Source organism: Rhipicephalus microplus, chromosome 9 (genome assembly GCF_043290135.1).
Source record: "Rhipicephalus microplus isolate Deutch F79 chromosome 9, USDA_Rmic, whole genome shotgun sequence".
Classification (NCBI taxonomy): Eukaryota; Metazoa; Arthropoda; class Arachnida; order Ixodida; family Ixodidae; genus Rhipicephalus; species Rhipicephalus microplus.
In genome coordinates, this window is record NC_134708.1 from 8355730 (window position 1) to 8376571 (window position 20842).

The 20842-nt window shown below is 42.1% G+C and overlaps 1 protein-coding gene across 1 annotated transcript; it reads right to left on the reverse strand.

Annotated features, from left to right (window-relative positions):
* Positions 1–1836: 1836 nt before the first annotated feature.
* Positions 1837–20165, reverse strand: LOC119163427 (phenylalanine dehydrogenase). The gene is made up of 10 exons (XM_037415422.2): positions 19630–20165; positions 15149–15255; positions 13296–13417; positions 11185–11310; positions 10166–10258; positions 8586–8692; positions 7312–7407; positions 5680–5823; positions 4900–4989; positions 1837–2130 (listed from the first exon to the last, which is right to left on the reverse strand). The coding sequence occupies exons 1-10, from the start codon at positions 20005–20007 to the stop codon at positions 1903–1905; spliced, it is 1491 nt and encodes a 496-aa protein (XP_037271319.2). The 5' UTR covers positions 20008–20165; the 3' UTR covers positions 1837–1902.
* Between the last annotated feature and the right edge of the window lie 677 nt (positions 20166–20842).

The window sequence follows — 20842 nt, forward strand, 5'->3', positions numbered from 1 at the left end:
CCGTTTTGGATATTTCAGTGCCTGACATTATAACTAGCCACACCAGTGCGTGGTCACAAAAATCGACACTGTAGCCCGACACCTCACTAGTGTTGATGTGGGTAGGTGCGGCATTCATTTTCACAAATGAACTTTAGTGTCTAAATGAAGTATCTTGCCAGCACTCACCGAGCTTCACACATATGCAAAGCTATCTTCACCTACAGCGGACACTTGTTGAATAAAGCCTGATGGCATCAGGAAAATGTGTTCTTTTAGCAGGAGTTCCGCTTACTAAGAGATGAACAAGGGTACAGAATGCAAGCACAACAGAAAAATTATGCTAGACGCAGTTTTGAAACATTTAAGCAGAAATTCTGTTTCAAGAGATTTCTGTCTAGAGGGTCTTCACTATAGGCGATTGCCTACACATCGCAGGGTTAACATACTTTGAAAATTCATGTAGGTACTATGTAAGTTTTTGGATTCAGGTCATTAAAACCTTTTCACAAATATAAAGTTAGCATTCTCCAGCTAGGTACTGGGTAAAATAATAAATTATGGGGTTTTCACATGTCAAAACTAGAATCTGATTGAAACTTGGGACTTTAAATTAACTGATGACCTCCTTTTTTGTGCTTCAGTCTTAAGTACATGACTGTATTTACATTTTATGTGCCTCTTTGAAACACAGCCGGCTCAACCAGGACAGAAGCCACAGGCTCAAGCTAACGAGAGTCACTGTCAGTCAACGCAGCATAAATGTGCAAGCACAGATTGATTCTATGGCATTTTTTTAGACCACACTCAACAGAAAAGGCCAAGAAACACGCAACTGTCCCAGTCTTCTTATGAACCATGACCACTGCTGCTGCTTAGTCGGGCAAACAAAGTGACTAAAGCCTCAAGTGCAGTTTTGATCTCGTGGAGTTGTAATGTGCAAGGTGACAACTGCCATAGAAGGAAATGTTACTTCTAAGCAGAAAAATTGAGAAGCATTGCACTTTGCATTGCATAATTCAGGGGATTCAGGAAACCAGCTTGCACTTACTGTACTTCAAAATCTCATGGTGGTTTCTGCACATTTTCTTTTTAAAACAACGATAATCATTGAAGGAACCTGGCGCTCTGCAGATGCAATTGTTCATGTGAGTCCCCATTTTTGAGCTGTTATAAGTCACTATGTGCTTTCGCCCACACCTGTGCAGAACCCCATCTGTGCAGAACTCCAGACCTATGCTGATCACACAGCATAGTCGCAGCGGAAGTTCCAGTGGTAGCCCTTCTACAGCAGGTTTTGAACTGTCACGGGACTAGTACTGCAAGTGCGGTTACGTGGCATCTACTAAGCCATTAATCACAATTTTGTCGAGAAACCAGTTCCCCACTACATATGTGTCTGTAAGGCATGTGGACGGTGCCAATGATGAATTATGGCTGAGCCTTTACTAATTAATGCAAAACTTTAAATCACTCACTCATTACACAATTCACATTGTCTGATGCCCGGTTGTTGTTTCGCTCTTCTACCACGCAATATTATGTATATTTACACAATTACTTTCCCGACAGAACTGTATAGGGTCTTTTGACAATGGGGCTTCAAGTTCCGGCGTGGTTTTGCAGTACAACACTGGAATGCCATGCAGACTGTCTGGTTTCAAACCCTGCTCGGACCTCAGTTGCTTTTTCACATTGTGCATAATGGCTGTTACGAATGCTGGCAGTGGGCAACTGCCACCAAAGTTGGTCATTGCTGCAATCTCAAAACAGCTTTCGCTTTAAAACAGTTATGTAACACCAAAGTGTGGCGTAGGCCATTGTACTGCATGTTCAAGAGTTGAAAACACACCGCAATGCACAAAAAGAGTGGCTTTATTTTATACTGTTTTATCCGTTAAGTGAGACAACCGATGGTCGCCATCATCCCGCATATCCGTGTGTGTTAGGAAAGTTGTGCCTCTGCCGCCAGAAGTCTCGGCCCTGATGCCATCCATTTTCCAGCAAGGCACCGAGCAGTGCCCGCGCACGGCCAGGCCACAGTGGGTGTGGCTTACGAGACCAACGCTCGGCTAGTTCGTCGGTCACAGCCACAGTGCTGCAGCCGCGCTCCGCAGATTCACTCAAGACGTAGCGCACCAGGGAACCAATCTGTGCATGAGAGAGAGAATAAAACATTTACTATACTCAAATAGAACCAAGGAATAAATAAAACCTCTGCCAACAGAACCTCAGCATGCCTGCTCTTAAAGGGGCCCTGCAACACTTTTCCAAGTAACCAATCAAATGGCTTCATTTCTCACAAATTTACCACTGTAAAAAGTTTTAGGATCCATCAAGTACAAGGGAAGGTACATATTTGTCACACGCTGTAATTACTTTCTCATCTCTCGTCCCAACGAGCGTGCTGGAAGCTAAGCAGGGAGGGACGGTAAGGGGTAAAGAAGTTACATTATGCGCACGTTACTTTTTTTTAATGTACTATCAGCATCAAATGAAACCCGAACAGCGGTAAACGTAAATAGTGGCATAGTGCACACCGTCCAGTTATCATCATTGACAGGTACGCACATCCGGTTCGGCTGCTCTGCGTATATATGTGTGCCTGTCCATGGTGATAAGTGGACGGCGCGCACTATACTATCTCGAAGGCTTGCCGCTGTTCAGGTTTCATTTGATGCTGTTAGTACAGCTAACCTTCAGTGTGATCGCATGCACATGTCAGCATCCCACGGTAACCCGTGCAGCTAACGATGCTCAAATCAGCCAATGTCCGTTAATTTGGATACATGGTGTAGTCATTTGGGTACATAGCATTTGTAGAAAGAAGAGGGAGCAATTTTCAGCTTACATTTGGAACTAATCATAAATTTCAAGTGGCATAGTGTACATACTTCAATGTTTGGCTTGCATGCTCTCCAGAGCCTCGACTACAGATCAGCAGCGTTTTTCGATCATGCTGAAAAAATGTTGCAAGGCTTCTGGTAATTTAATAGAGGCGGTATAGTTTCATGGCAATATATAGATATTGTGTTTTCAATCTGTTTGCCCTTGAACTATAGACTATTTTCATAAATATACCATTAACGGTGGACTTTTCGTCAGTTTCGATTTCGCTAAAAGTTCTGGGGTTAAATTTGCCATGTTTAGGACAAGGGGAAGTGACTGTCTGTATGTGCATCTGTGAAGTGTGTTCGCGCGTGGTGCCAGACTGCTGCTTCTCGCCTTTTCCAAAATCTGCAAATAAGTGCAATCGTGCCTTGCTTTGAAAAGGTAGTGCAACTGACTTCGGTCTTGTAATAGGTGACCTGTCGACCGGTAGGACGAAAGATTTTATGCGACTGCCACGCCGGGTGGATGCTAACGCATCCATCTCGAACCTCAGTAGCTGGTGATGAGAAATATCACTCTTCAGTGTAAAAATCTGCTGGCAGCTTAAAGTTACACCTACGTAACCGTAGCAGCATCGCTGATGAACAAACTGTGGCTGGCCTGTGAAACAAGGTGGATGCGTCAGAGTGAAGTTTTGAGCAGGCACTCTCTGCTACACCACAGGTTCAAAACTGTAGATGCCAGCGTGGCTTCGAAAAAGTGCATCTGTGCTAACAAATAGTTCACTGTTTTTTTAGCACTGTTTTCTTTTTTCGTTTCATGTAGATGACATACTACATTATGCGGTTTTTAATGTGCTGTCTTATATCGCCTGACATCTTGTTGTTTCAGTATTTCATTTGTAGCCGATCACAATGCCTCATGCACAGGCTGCTGCTTGGCTTACAAGGCATAATTGTTCAGCGCTCCCAGTTCGCTGAAAGATTATGAACTACCAACTAGCCCACCTTTCTATCCTCTCGCAAGAGCATTCACAACTGTGAAAATCTAAAAAAACAGACACACAGATTTATGCATTTGGCTCACCGAATTTTATGCATAGCTTCAACAGCACTGCACTCGTGTGAAACTGAGTGTAGTCAGGTCCACCGAGGCATCACAACAACTTGGCTGACAGCAGCGGCCTTCTCTTCGCCAAAGTACACTGTACCTCCACAGTGGCTTGGTGTCACCGCTGCCCTTGCTACCATGCCCTGACTTCACTCACTACATAAACTGACTGTTGATTTATTTTCGCATGCTTCGTGGGCCCTGAACTGTGCTGCCAGGGATGTACTTCCAATTTTCTCGCAAATTTGGCAATGTTGAAATTTGAAAACACCAGCGTTGAGAACAGAAACCACTGCAATGCGCTTACGATGGTAGATACCACGTCATCCATCGTGCAGACAAGCATTTTACATACAAATCCGGAGCATGCCTACATGGCATAGCGCTTCCACGACCACACTGACAATGACACATGCACTGTGCGCAGATATGCAACACATGTGTTTGTTTATACCGTTCTGCCGCACATACCTCTCTGTTCTCATCGCGGTAGCCTCACTTACGGCATCACAGAACACCGCACCTTCAAAACATTCTCAGTAATACATTTGCGGCACAATTTGCAACACACAGGCTAGCTGTCATGCTCGCAAAATGTCGTGCACCGGCAGTCGCAGTAGGTTGCCACCGCAATCGCAGACAGTGTCTTATATGCAGCGGGGCCCTAAACATGGTGGCTTGTAGTAGTTCACATGAAGGGCGCTTAAGGCACTTATTTACGAAAGCGGTCCATTATACCTACGAAAACGCGACACACATACATACTATCAACCCTCATGTTTTAAAGGCGAGTCTGAATTCCAGTAACAAATGCATTGTTTGTTGCACTGTTATGAGATAGCCACCACTAACCGAAATAGCTAGTATGCAAGTAAATGGACTTATCAAGAAGTCTGCAGAAAAATGTTGCAATGCTGCATTACGCTAGCCAGTTCACAGACTCAGCGCTAGCAGCCAAGTACTGATCCGCAAACCCACCGAGTGTTCCCAATCGCGGCCGAAGTGTTTTTCCATCTCGGGGTCATTCTGCATGCGTCCGTACATCTCGTATGCCGAGCTCACCACTGCCTGCAAAAAGAAAGGAGCACCACTTTACGCATGCGAGCAACACACTTTCATAAGTGTTGAATCTTGACGTACCACAATAACTCACACAGCCTATAAGCGCCGACTACAGCCTCTGGAATGAGGAGACAACCGTGAAAAATGCTACAAGAGCAGCATTAAAAAAAGAAAAACCCATAAAGAAGAGCTAATGAAGCAGTGTTATTGACCAAAACCTCTGGTGCTGCTTTGTTTAAATTTAGTGTGACTTCACAGCAATGCAGTCCATGTTATGAAAAAATTGCACTGTGAGGCAACATTTTTGCTTTACAGTACATTATGCTCTTTGGTTCCAATTTTTCTCTAGCTACACTAACACTCAGAAATGAACAGCAAGTGGTAGTCTCCGATATTCTAGCCAACATTTGAAGGAAAAAATGAAGAGTTTCGCAAAATGAATAATGTTCAGGGAAATAATGTGTTTACATCTCTACAGAAAGATATTGTAATATTAATAAATCACAATATTCTGCAAAGGTGACTTCACGAAGGCATATTGCAGCTGCATTGGAATAGCTGTGAGAAGTTGGCTTGCCATATTGCTGGCAATATCTTAAAATTCTCTATGCCATTTATGAGACACCAGAAGGTAAGCACAAGTTATGCAGTCAGTGGAGAAATTAATAAACAAGCAAATTATGCCAGGTTACACACCATGCGGTTGAAGATGTACTCCGGCACGTAAAGTACACCGTGCTCATCCAAGAGGTCACAGTCTGAGTCTGAGAGCCGCTGCTCGTTTACCGGACCACATACTATCTTGGCCTCCATGCTTGGAATGGTGTCTGGAGTCAGGACCTGGAATGTGACTTCACTGTAAGACCTGTATTCCCTAGGTACAGAAGAAACTTTACGTAGTACCAGCACTATAAAAAAAGTATTTAACTGCAAAGCTACTGCACTTCACAACAATAAAATGGCATGCTACATACCTGCCAATTTCAAGAATTTTGAATATGGGAGATTTCTGCAACAGGGTGGGGAGTGATACGTTTTGCTTTCTTACTAGTGCTTTTCTCTCTCTCTCTCTCACACACACAGAGGCAAGCACGCCTGCACCCCCCCCCCCCCACACACACACAAAACCATTGCTGAAAGGGTACAGGTCCAGAACAGCCCTTTAACAGTAAGCACTGGCGTTGAGGTTTTATCATGGCTTATAAATAACCCAGATGGAGTGTCTAAACAATAGAATCTTGGCAATACGTGACAATTGGTACCAATTTTAAGCGGTATCGTAAATATTCTAAACGCCCGAAGATGGTATAAAAGAAAAAAAAAACTAGCAAAAGTGGTTTACAAACTTTGATATACACACACAAAAGATTTGTTTCCATTGAAACAACTCGCGTGCGTTTTTGTGGGACACAAGCAAACGGACCACTAAGGGACGGCGCAGTCGTCTTCCGTGAAAGTACGCGTCGAATCTTCGCTTGAGGCAAACTGGTAAGTTCTAAAGTTCGCTCCACCATAGTTATAAACAAAGATCGGCACGAACATAATTTCTTGTTATGCCTTCATCGCCTTTAATCTACCGCTGCATTAGCCGCGTACCTTCAAAGCTTGCAGTGACTATGGATGATCGCATCACAGCGATCACGGTTTTGTTTGCAGCGGTTGCGGCAAAAGGTAGTTCCGCTTTTATTTCACGTGCACTGGCCATGTACGTACCTTCAAAACTAAGTCGCTTGTTGCTATCTATGATTGCTTGCAAATGAGTTCTGCTGAAGCCCGCAAGGTGGCGGAAGGGTCAAGAAAGGAAAAGTACATAACCACCCGTTGCAGCAAAAAGCTACAAGAAAGTCCATACGGATTTCTCAGTAAGAAGAGCTTTTTAGTTTCAGAATTCGTCCTGGTCTCGGTCAAAAGTGCTCAAGGTCAGTACGTGACCCTGAGCACTTTTATTACATTCATTTCACGCATTACAGGGATCGCCTCCCGCGACGATCCCTGTAATTCATGAGCACACTATGCTCAAATCAGCCAATAGTTGATAAAAGGGCCTTTACGAGTTAGTTTTGAGATTCCGTCATTTGTCAAAAAAAGAGAGAGCAATTTTTAACCGAATTTGATAATTTATTGTGAATTCCAGGCAACGTGCTGCTATAATATTTGGCTCGCGTGTTCTCGGGTGCCTTTACCACTGATAGGCAGCGTTTTCTGACCATGCTCAAAAAGTGTTGCAGGGCCCCTTTGAATACACGTTGAAGCTCTTTATTGTTGCTTCATAGTGCAGTACATACAGGAGCCATTCCAAAAAATGAAATGAGGATGTGATGTACATACATGGGACATGGCGCAAGGTACGAAGATGTCGCACGGTTCGGCCAGCAGGCTTAGATCACCATGGGGAACACGTGACACCTGTAGCCGGTTACCCAGCTGCACACAGAGACAAAGCATGCCAAATGCTTATGAGACACAAACAAAGAAAAACTATCAGGCCTAGAACAGCTGTACACTAGGTTTCGTAAGCAATGGGCAATGTGACGAAGGCTGTGCATATACTGCAGTCACAGGAATGTGTTCGCCAGCTTGTTTTTGTGGTGAATTAACAGCAAAATCTCATGAAGTTCTCGCTTGTTATGCTTTCCTAGTTCTTAATGCTCTGCCACTCCCATAAGCTGGCACAAGGTTGCGTTTACGACCTTCCCATTTTTACACTTCCTTTCGTAGTGGTCGCACTAAAAAATTGTGATAGCATCCATGTTGACTACTAAGCATTGCCGATAAACATAGTCAGAGCATTTTGAGTGTATTACTGGCATACCTTAACAAGAAACAGCAATATTGTCTTCAACTTTGTCATGTAATTACCACATTGTTTCTATCTTGCCAATAGCCCAAATAATCATTGTAAAAAAACAAGCTCTCTGTCATGTCACCTCATCTTCCAGACAGTTTTGCATGCTGAAAAGATTTCCATGTATGATGAACTTGTCGGATGTTATGCCTTGGATGGACAGGCATTCTCTTTCAGTGGCCCCCTTATAACAGAAGAACCAGTTTAACAACCAGCTTACATAGCAACCGATAAATAAGAACTACAGTTCGACAATGTACGGGAACGTAAAATTGGACATTAAGTGTGCAGCATTTTGCTTGTAGTATGCAGCTGTGTTATGTTTTGGTTGCAAACACTAGCATATGTAGCATTCTAAAGCTGTTTATTTTTCAGAAACACATCACTTTTTCTGAGCTAAATCGGATTACATCTGTGAAGACTTCCACGACGAAACTGTGAAGCATTATGTGGTTCAAGATGAGACCATGTTTTATTGTGTTACATTACTTGTGATTTACATACATTTCTTGGGCACCATTTCAAGCAGTAAAACAACTCTTTCTCGACTTTTTTGCATTGCCTACTACCCATGAAACAGAGCATATGAGAGGGAAAGGCATGAGAGACTGCCATTTACATACTGCACCTAACTGCAGATGGCCACATGACAGGAACCATTAGAGTTCCCTCACTTTTTCACCAATCAATCTGCATTGCAAGAAAAGAGCACAGTGATATTCTTAGAGTGTCACGTGCTGCAATTGACCGCACTCACCCTTGGGGAAAGCAGATCGGCAATGTCGTCACACCGCTTTTGGTGGACATCCGTGACGTGCAGTTGTGCGAGGCCGTGGTCGGCCAAGCTGAGAGCCACCGCCCGTCCTGCATTGCAGGTGCAGGAACAAAATGTCATTTATTAAAATTTTTTTTAACATCGAACCTAATGTAGACTACATGAGACTTAACATTCATTAATGGTTTTTGACAAGGTCATGTTAAAGGAGCCCTGCGACACAATTTTAAGTGTGTCGTTTTGATCGCTTCTGCTGGAACTGTGGGATGCACCGATATCTTAGCACAAGTGGCAGTGTGAAAAATAAAGCCGTTATAATTTTATTTCTATGAAGAAACTACATGCAATTCGGACTAGAGTGACGACATTGGCCAGGGGATTTGATTGGTTTTAGACGACAAGTTGCATGTAATATTCATATGGTCTTAGCTGTGTCACACTATTATGGGCTGAAATTTTAAAAGCACTCCTTACACTTCCCCAATACATAATGATTTATGTCTTTAAATATAGAATCTTGAAAGCAATTCCAAAATTATGCTAGGTGAGCTGCACGAATGCCACCACGAGGCGAGTCTTTCGATATGTCCCTGTAAGAGGCGTGCAATGATTGGAACCGGCTTTTGACATCAGTAGGAGAGTGAAATGCAAAAGGCAAATTTTTTTTCTCGCTGTCTGCTAAGGTTCTGAATTTCGAACACTAACGACTCACCACTGTGCACGAATTTCGATAATTCTTGTTACAGTATCTCAGTATTGAGCACTAAACGCACTCCAGCGCTGCAGAATGCTGACGAAAAAACATTGCAGGGCCCCTTTAGGCATACTCCTATCATTTTACTCAATGAAGAAGAGGGAGTAATAGCAGAAAAAATTACATTAAACAGAGCATTAGTACATGCATGTGCATGTCTAGAAGGCCTGTGGCTAACTCCAATTCAAGCAGCCGCAGTTCCACATTTCTACATAAAGACCACTCTTTCAAAATAACATACATTTAGGTTGGAAAACGGTCTAGCTGTAATGTCAAAACATTTGCTCACTCTGCTTTGTCCTCATTTCCATACCTGCCTACTTTGCAATAACCTAAGGAAGATTACAAAAACTACCTCTGAAAAGGTCAATCAATGATGCATGCAAGTTGCAACAGTGCATAGTACAGTAGACTCATCAAACAGGGATCATGAAAGGGACCACAAAAATTTGTTCTGTTTAACAGGAGTTCCGCTTATCAAGAGACAATATTCAGGTACTAAATCAATGGTATCAGAGGCAGTTGTTTCGTTTAAAAGCTTTTCGTTTACTGAGAGTCTACTGTATATACGGGCATGTGACCTTTAGCCTTATCATGCCTTTATTAGCCGACATAAGTTGAAAGCCGTTACATCCTTGCTATGAAAATAGCTCTTTAATGTATTCAACATACTGGCATCAGAAATGCACAATGATGCATAATGTGTAACTTACACACAAGGATCACCAATCGTTTATTGTTGCAGTCAAGTGAATGCACATACACTTAAGAAAAAAAAATTGCATGCTGTCTAGAGCCAAGAACTTGCCAATGCTTCCAGCGCCTTGAACACAGATTCTCTTGCCTCGCAAGCTGCCCAATTGGTTGTGCTCCAACATGGCCTCCAGTGCGCACACAACTCCTACAAGCAGATCAATCAACCAGTCACTCACTCAATTATTAATTAAGCAATCAGTAAATATGATACAAACAATTACACACACTGTAAGCAGTGCATAGAGGTTCATGAAATCCACAAAAGTGATAACATCACTCTATAGCTGCATTTTAAATATCATTTCGGCAGAGCATGCGTAACTGTACACTTGGTTGTAACAAAACCAGCCTAAAACCTTGCGAATATTTCCAAAAGTACGCTATTTTAACTCAGTTTCATGTTATGTTTTAATTATCTTAACATTTGCACCCGAGAAAACATATCAAATGTTGATAATTAGTGATCAAAATCCTCTGATCTCTGTCATGCTCCAAGCTCAAAGGTCCAAGCACATCAAGACATATTTTCAGCTGGAGCACTGTACCCTGAATTAACAAGGTGAATGCATTCTTTACACTTTAATGGCAAACATATTTGACTGAGATCAGTCTGTCTGGGTAAAAAATTATATGAATAAACAGACTTTCCAGCCATGTTTTGGCTACAGTATTAATATTAAAATAAAAAAAAAATGGCTTTATATTTCGAGACCCACTCTGTCTTTTCATATGGGGGGTCATGACTGTCTGGCCGCCTTCGAAGCTAGTGACTTTCCTAAGTAGTTGTCCCTGTCTTCACTGTCAGTTTTTAATTTTAATATTAAAAACTATAGACTACACTTGGCCGGAGAGACTGTTCATTCGTATAATTCTTAGCACTCGATGTTGATCATTCGAAGTACCTTAAGAGAACAGGCACGAAGTGATGACAAACATCTGCATACAACACAAAAGAAAAGAAAATGCTCACTAAGCATTAGATTCAGGCTCAGAGAGCTTATGGCACCACTATACACCACAGTTTTCTGTAGCTATTATCCAACTCGACAGTTTACCAGTGTCAGTTCTTACCTCGAGCAAGCAGTGGGGCAGCGTTAGCAGAGCCACCCATGTCTCCCGGTACATTGACAGCCCAGTGGGTGCGCACATGAACATTGGCCATGTCCTGGCTATTCACTCCAATGTCCAGGCCTGCCACTGAAAAGGCACAAGTGAAGAACCATATACCTCGTCAGTTGACTCAACACCCACAGGTTGCTCTGCATTGTACGATGCTGGCAGGAGCACGAGATCAGAAGAAAAGAATTTCGTAGGAAGGGTGGCCAATGCAAGTATGAAACTGCAGCGGCTACATAGCTCTCCATCAAATTTCTGAAACATTGCTATTTGTACTGAATTAACTTGAGGAACTATTTTGGTTCCCGGTTCACCTGTAGAGTGCTACCTCTGTACACCATCATCAGTGGTGGTGTGAGCGATTGTACACACCAACTATGAAGGCGTGTCACACATCGCGTGTGTCTTTAAACAGCTTGAAACGCAGTGTCCACATTTGTGCAGGCCTGCTGGGTGGGCAAGTAACTGTCGTAACGCTGCAGAGGATCACTTTTATGGAGATACTACCATTTTCAATGATCATTCAACGAGTCGGGCCGTTCCACGACTAATGTCAAGACTATTATTTCTTTTGGCTCAAAACAATTACAGCCGAAAATTGCGGAACTCTTAAGCTTCACCTTTAAAAGTTGAACACGATAGCGATATCCCGTCCCTAGAGCATATTGCAAACACTTACTGTATGAAATTGGTGCAGTATCGTGTGAATAAGCGCAGTAACGTGTGTGCCTTTTATAGTGGGTGACTGGCTTAAAACCAAGAGGTCATTATGATAATCGCATGTTCTGACACCCGATAGAAATGTACACTAGTAGCACATATTATTACTGCCATATTTAATGGTGTATTGTGAAGCATGCATACAGGACGCTCAAGTTTATAAAGCATGAAAGTTACATTCACTGCATTTCCAAGCATTGGAGGTTATTTTCCCTGAATTCACGAGCAGAGGCATGGCTGTGTAATAGAACATCCGCTTGCCATGCAAACAAACCAGGTTCGATTCCCCCCCTTCCCCCCACTCGGTTTCCATTTTCACTCTGACCCAAGTTTTTGTTTATTTAATTTGCATCATTCTCGATTTTTCAGTCATAAGATGATTTTTCGCTCACAACTAATGCTGACACCAACACTGGAATGTCTGCAAAATGAGTTATTTAATGTTATCACATTAAAAGACAAACTGGGCATGCATTTTGGGAGTGATAGTATTTGATTCCTCTCACACTAGAATCGAAGCTGACTAGCGGTGAAATAATTGGATATTTAATTAAACACCAATGAACATCATTTGCTGAAACTCACACAAAACAGCACATTTCTTCATAATATTTCTTGGAATGTGCTGATGAGTGTGTTGGAATTATACTACATGTGACTTTGACTCATTTGCAGACAATGCATCATAATTCAAATATGTAGGGGATATAAATAAGGCAGAACTTCTGACAAAGACAGAAGTTTAAAGAGACCAAGAATTGGGAGCGCAGGAAAGATACTGCAGGTAACATTTTGACGAGCAGTCTCGTCTCTCTCGAAGCAACAACCTTCAAGGTTGCAGTCTTGGAGGTCTTCTTTAAGGTTGCAGCATTGAAGAAGACAAAACCGCTTGTCTACACATTGTCTCCAGCTTTACTCCCTTGCTCAAGAATGCTTAATCTCTGTATATAAGGCCTTTGAGTGCAGGGTGGATAATTACTACTTCAGCAGCACCATAAGATTCACCTGCTGGTTAAGCTGACACGTACATGAGTCTAGTTAAAACTACAGTAGAACCAGTAAAAAGATGCAACATTATAAGCTTGCCTATCTCTTGTGGACATTATCTTGTGCTGTGTTTTGTTCCTTGGTTGTGTTGTAATCTCCTAGAGTCTTTTACAGGTTCCACTCCAGGTATAATAAGTTTCACTCTGGTGGATCTTTATAGTAGTATTATCATTTTCCATGTGCCAAATGTATGTGCATATTTATGTTCTGCAGTTAGCTAAGTTTACAGTTGAGCGCAATGCACTACACTTCTAACTGCAGTATGCGAAAGTTGTTAAAGCATGGCATAAAGCACTAACCATAGCAGCCATTGAGAGACGACAGGAAGTCTCCGTAATCGAAGAAAAGCGCTTGCCGAAATTCCGGTTGCACGTGCTGCCGGTTCTCAGGTTGTGGAATGATGCCTTTGCCGCCACCCAGCCTGCGTAGGATGCACTTAAGTTGGCACAGAACACTTCTGAATATCAGCGCCAGGGCTTCTAAAAATCTTACATGGTGCTTTCTAGCAAATCTTAAGCCGCTCTTTACTGTCACTTAATCTTGGTTCACAGGCAACGTGTGCTCCTGTAGAGCAGGCTTGACATGGCAAGTTTTGCTTGAGTTTGCAAAATGTGTTTTCTTAAAAAGAATATGCATACTAATACCCCTCCAATGCATTTTGAATGAGAAGACTTGATCCGAAAAAGAATTTCGCCCGCAGACACATGCCAGCAGGCGATCTCTTTTTCGGAAGTGATCTTTTCTGGAAACAATGTTCGTCAATCTATGTCATCGCCCTGATAGAGTACTCTAAAAATTATTGGGTGCCAGCGATTATTAACCGGTGAAAAAAAACTGACAAATGTTAATTCTTTCACCTAGGTTCATATGAATAAATTTAATATACCACAGAATTCATAAAACGTGCTTTAAAACTTATTGTCATAGGTACTATTGTAAGTAGGTCGACAGATTCGGGGTTCCAGGGCAATGCTTGCATCACGTGCACTGTAGCAAGTGCGGCATCGTAACATGTATGGCTGACGCCGGCAACCTAACAGCCCTGGACACACACAAAAGACAACAGCTACAGTAATCAGAAAAGGACATTGTATTTTTTGTACCGATACATGTCATTTTGTTTTGACTGATTCCATTTTGAAAGATAGCATCACACTTTTAATTGGAAGTTTCAAAGAAAACATAGAAAAGAGATTGTCGATGCTGCGTGTCAGCGAGGCAAGTGTGACAGGGGTTCAAGGTCCCACAGTCAGGAGATCATACTAGGACACTGCGTACATGACTGATGAAAAAACTAATAAACGAGTAGAAAAATCTAAATTTAAATAACATAAAACTGAAAAAAGTCTCAAAATGAAGAAAATAAGACTTCGGTAAATGCAGCTCATAGTGTCGAATGCTTATACAGAGATGCTGTTCGAGACTGGGCAAAAAAATGTGCCAACACTGGTTTTCTTATATTTCTGAGCGATTTGTTCTGCGTGTTAATTTACGAGCAACATACACGCCCTCCGTTTTTTTTATTTCTTAAGCTAAAACTTGATGCTTGATGGGCACTAGCATATTCCTGGATTCAGTGTCCAATATTTTTTTCCTTTTATTTGCATTGTTTGCATTTCCTTGCAGGTTCTCTTTTAGAAACCTAAGAAGGAAAAAGAATAATAATAAGACTGTTGGAGTTGAACATCCCAGAAACAGGATATTGTTATGGGGGACGCCATATTGAAGGCCTCCGGAAGTTTGAACCACCTGGGGTTCTTTAACATGCACCTAAACCGCAGTACTACATGGACCTGTAGAATTTCTGCCTTCATCGAAAATGGGGCCACCACAGACAGGATTTGATCCCGCAACCTACGGGTCAGCAGTCAAGTACCATAACTATTACACCACCATATCAGGTAGGAAAAAATTAATTATCAAAATAAATCGGAAATTTTACATGCCAATCACACAAACCGATTACGAAGCCCCATGTTGGGGACTGGATTAAACATGGCCTCCCGGGGCTCTTTCTCATAGATCAAAGTAAACAGTGTTCCAACATGTTCACCACCATCAAAACTTGGCTGCTATGGCCACAAATTGAGCCCGCATCCTTCAGCGGTGTATTGTCTTAGCTGCTAAGCAGAGGGGAAAAGAAAATACATACCAGACACCAGCCAGGGCTGCTTTGATTCCCAAGAGGGTTGACTGGCGTAGGCCGTCCCTCAAAAGTTGCTCCATGCTCGAATATGGTTGCAATCGAATGCCTCCATACTGAAAACACAATGTGTGCAGCAGCAGGTTGTCATTCGACATTTCATAAAGAGTACATCTTTACAATCATGGAGCGAACCTCGCATTCTTGCACACTATTCCGGCAGTTTAATATTTTTAGAAAATACTTAATGGCGTACTCCAGCTCCATGGAATTATTTGGAACATTTCCCTGTATTAAAGAACACTCAGGAACAGTTTTGAATTATACTCTGTCCGAGAGCAAGATTGATATCAAGCAAGCAGAGAATAGGCTCGAGAAGTGAAAAAGCAGCTTCATATAGTCAAATAGTAATTAGATCTTGTCAATAGTGCAGTAGGGTCCACTGTTAACAGAAACACCAAATTTGTACTCTAGGCTTGAATCCAGCTTTGATATGGAGTCTCGAAAAAAATTTTTTTTTACCAAACTTGGTCGAGTAAGAACATTAAGCAACACGTTTTTGTCCCAGGGCACTCGATAAGCTAAATTTTTATTTTTAACACTAATTAGGATGTCCCTATTACATATTAATATTTCTGTAAATGCGACATGAGAAACCAATGTATAGTATGTTCGAGAGAGCCCACGACATTTTGTGATCATGAATGTTCACACATTGGAAAAAAATTTTTAAGGGCATTGTTTTACTAACAAGAACAGCTGAAATATTATTGTGTCTTCATACAGCTGTATGCAGCTCACAGAATACAGCTTACTCATAAAAACATCTAAGGTCTTCATTTTTTTTAAATTTTTTATGAGTTGTTGGCAAGTTGCCATAACCACTTAAAGGGGCCCCACAACACCTTCCCGAGTTGTCAGAAAATGGCCTCTTTATTGGGCTCGCTTGCTTTGAAAATCTGCTGCCACAATAACTGTTAAGTATAAATGTAGTTGACATAGAAGCTAAGCACTTTCCCCTCTTCTTTCATTCTTTTATGTGCACTGAGAACTATACATGGAGGGATTGCAAACGCATGATGCCGCATCCAAAAGTCAAGTCGCTGTGTGCGATGACCTAGCACCATTTCTCTTCTTTCTTCTTTTGAAGCTATCGGCTACTACTTCAAGTTGAGACAAGAACTCCCAAGATTGTCTGACCTGTCCATCCCGCTTGCTGAATAGTCGAACCTGCCAGCTGAATAGGAGGCGACAACATTGAAACAAAAAAAATTAATTTTTGAAAACATTTTTACAACTGCAATTGTGAATTTCCTGCTGCGTGTAGTACGATATTTGACTCCCTTGTTTTCAGAAGCCCCAACTAAATGTCAGCAACATTTTCAAACTGCCCAAGAAGTCTTGCAGGGCCCCTTTAAGGATAACCAATGTTTTCGTAGCGCTGGGATTATTTTATGTCGCACATTCAAGAAGTGTTCTGTTTAGGAGACAGATGACAAGGGTGTAGAGGTGGCAACTGTAGAGGAACACAGACAGACAAGGCTTATGTTGTGAATTCATACACCCAAGTTCACTTAGAAGAAAGGTTTGTCTTAGCTACTAGACACTTGTAAGATACAACCATGAATTGCAGTGTCATGTGAAGTTGTCGAATCATTGGTTGAACTTCATTTCAATCTCAAATAAAAAACTCCAATTCAACTTGATGAAATAGAGAAAGCTTTCTATTGAATTTTGCTTGGATACACTTATACTATCACCAATTAAAGAAGTATGCCGGTATCTCCTTAACAGCTTTGCAGTGGATAGCCGACAGAAATTAATTTATTTTTCAGGACTTCTTAAAAGTGCAATTTTCAATCACAGCTGAACTTGTGAAGGCACACTGGCATTGTTGTCGACTAACTCGCACAAGAGAATGACTTTACAAATTTCGTGTTTAATTAGAATGAATAAGCAGACACAAATTGATCCTGAGCCAATCATTAAATTAGTTACCGCTAACATCCAACCTTACCATAGCAAAATAATGTTAAACAAATTATCCAAAAGTTAAGAAAAAAAATACCATCTTGCAATGTTTTCCAAAATTCAGTACACACTATAGAATGTGCAGTTGCAGTATAGGGTAGGAAAGAGTACCAAGCTAAATTCTATAATAAGCCGAAGACGATGATACAAAGGTTGGAATAAAAAAAATGCATCTGAAAAAGAACAGTGACATAGAATTTTAACAACTTCTGCTTTGGATGGATTCAAGAGAAGTTACCAATATCAATCTTGTGTATCCGATATACACCGTGCAAAAATTATGATGCAATATAGTTTTATAAATACTTCGTGTGTCCTCATTAATTATTATACTGCTTGGCATAACCACCTTACCTAAATAATTGCTTCAATTGGTTTAAAATACTGAAAGTTATTTGATTGTGCTCCATCCTATTTTAAATTTGCTCCTCTAAAAGCCAGCACATTATATGCAAGATAATGCCCCCACAAATACAGCTTCACTTATTAGTAAAACCCCTAACGCAATGCTTCTTTCAAAGCAGAAGCATTCACATTGTTTAGAATACTACATATAGTTATAGTGATACAGTTACAATAAATGTTTCAATTGTTATAATAAACTAGCACAAATGTAACTTCCGATGACTCTACACCAGAGAGTTCCTAAACAGGAAAAGACCTTAACTTTATTTTGTGTACCCGGCAACGATAGAGTTTAAATTGATTAACAAACAGGAAACTTGGTCAACAAATAGCTCACCAAGCTTTTTTTTTTAACGAATTCCAGGCTCTTCATACATGAGACTGTACAAATTGGTCACTACATGTACCTCAATACAGATGGCTTTCCTCCACTTTTTTTTTTTTTTTAGGAAAACAGAAGTAATCACTGTGAAGTGAACACATGGCAGGTGTTTCTTTCTCGTCCATGGCCCAAGTGTACACTTGTTAACATCTGCACACGACGAGGTTTGTGAGTATTCCTCAGCTGCTGTGAAAATCGAAACTACTTTCAGACCTTTATTGATGCACACTAAATGCCAGCAGTTTCTAAGAGATTTGAAATATACACAACAGTAGGCGAACCTTCTACCCAAAAATAAAATTCTAGCCATATCATGGTGTGTCTCACTCATGGAAGTAGGAAAACAAGCCTTAATTTTTTTTATACAGTGCCCCTTACGAATGCAAGATCATTACCCAGCACTAATGGTCCTCTTACGCCAGCCCGACTTCTTAGACAGGTATGTTAATTGATTAGAGGGCTGCATAGTAAAAAATATTGCATGTATCATGCTAGCAGACCTGTCACTTAGACTGCATCATACTTGGCCATGCTAAGAGTTGGCTGGTGCATTAGTTCAAAATACAAATGAGGAAGAGGCCTGTGTGTGGGACCAATTCAAAAGCATTGCGAGCATAAATGCTCGAAATGGCTAAGTAGCTACTTAACAAATTTACTCGTGACCCACATTTTTCTATTTGTGGGTTGTTCCGTAGCTCAAATCAGAATGAAACAGTTCTACATTCGGTCCCTAAATTTACAGAGAAATCTTAATGCCAGTTGCTCTATGTGTTTCTGCCAAGCATACATATGGTTAACAAAGCACTTATACAATAATAGAGTACTAGGCTGGCTGTTACAGCTGTCTAGAGATAAGTGCTCCAGGCAAGCTTTAATCGAAAGTCGTGTTAACTAGCTGGACAAACCCTTATTGTCAGCACTGTCTACATTTGCTCCTCATGTGAAATTCATAAGACTGTCAGAGTCATAATAACACCTTCCGAAAGGCAATTTTTTCTTAGCACAAAAGCCACTGAAATAAAAACTATTGCGTATTTTAACGAACTCAATAAAAAGTGTTAATAATGCAACAGCGGGTGAAAAAACACACGAGATACAGGAAAGCACATCATTTTGATTTAGCATTCTCTAGACCCCTCATGTTAAGTAGCATCGCACTACTATGGCAACAAGGCTCCTGAAGGATAGCGGAAAAACCTTGAATTTTAACGACGCCAGATTGAAACATGGGATCGGTTCCCAGAGCAGATAGCCAGCAATCCTAGGTGCCCAAACCAAACCACATGCAAGGTAACTGGCGCATATTTTTACAGCATAGTGGTTATGGTCGAAGTTCACCGTGTGACGTAGATAAAATAAATATCATCATCTTGAACTGGCACGCGCTCCATCAACGCTCAAGTATTCTATACAGATGATCAAGAGAAGCCGAAACATGCGTGGCCTAGACTTTTTTTCCCCTGAAACTAAGTGCACCATTAATCACGTAGCGCGTAAAAAATGCGAGGCACAGGACAACGAAAGGGACACATTTTTTACGCGTTACCTAATTAGTTATGTATTACCAACAGGCTCAATTTCATTCTCTTATATGCACGACACTCTGACTGCATACTGCCTTTACAAAGCAGCGCAAACTAAACCCCGGTGAAGTGTGTATATATGATCGCACGGCTTGTCCACGGTCGGTGCGCCAGAGGAAGGCGGTCATGAGGCAGCCCGTCCGCAGACCCAGCTGCATGAGAATGGCCTCGTGCGATCGGAACTGCTGCTCGGACCCCGAGTTGAGCCAGTCGGCCAGGTCCTGGAGTTCGGGGTGCGACACGCGCACGGTGCCGCCATCGTCGCACACCGCGTAGCAGCGTTGGATGCCTCGACAACGCAGGAAGTCCACCAGCTCCGAAGGGCGAAGAGAGAGCAAATCGCCGCGACCCTGGGGCGCCGGGTTCCCCGTTGGTGTCGAACCACCACTGCACCAGCCGCGATGGTGCCGAGGTGGCAGCGGCGGCCGCCGCAGCAAGCGCCGAAGCAGCTGCGGACCTCGCAACATGAATTCGCGTGGCCGCCTCACATTCCTCGGAGCCAACTCAGGTGCCCGGTCCCTTACCAGTGCGCGCTTTCTCAAACTTCGCTCGGCGGCGAGTTGTTTACAATTTACGCTCGCTGCCTACGGCTGCGTATCTATCGCGAAGGCTAGCGGGGCGATTTAACGAGGCTCCGCTGCGGAGAGGGTAGCGCTGCGCTACGATTGGTCGCATTGGTGGGTGTTTTCCCTGACGTTGGCGACGGTCAACAAGTTTCGGTTTCGCTTAAGAAACTCTCGGCATAGTCCGTGGCGGTGGCCGCTCGATATCGAGCGGTGTTCTGTGGAGCGGCTGTGGCTGTTCAGTAGAAGTGTGGTTGGGGTGGCATGCAACGTTCCTGAGAGTACATTTTTTTTAGAAAAGTGGTAATTTAATTTCGTTATTGACATATATAATACGTTCTTGCTCACTAGACCTGTTTCTCTTACCACGGATGCTACGTGTTGTGCAATGTTGTAACGTGTACGCTGAGCACGTTCATTTCAACATACCTCCAAGACAGGTTTTAATTTTTTGTCTTGCCACATCTAGCCACTACCGATGAGTCAGAAGCACATGCAGATACTGATCGGAGGTCATTTTTATGGGGGACAGGCCTCGTCAAACCGAACGGCTGACTGACTGGCAGACATCTGTGGAGAGTTTTTATTGAAATAAAATCTGTCTTCTTAATTTACATTGTAATCGCGCATAACACACAAGGCCAGGGCTGTATGCAGAAATTCTTTTCGGAAAGGGAGGGGGCACCTTATTGATCTTTGGGTAAGCAAATGTTTGCTTTGCACTTTGCATGCATGGCGG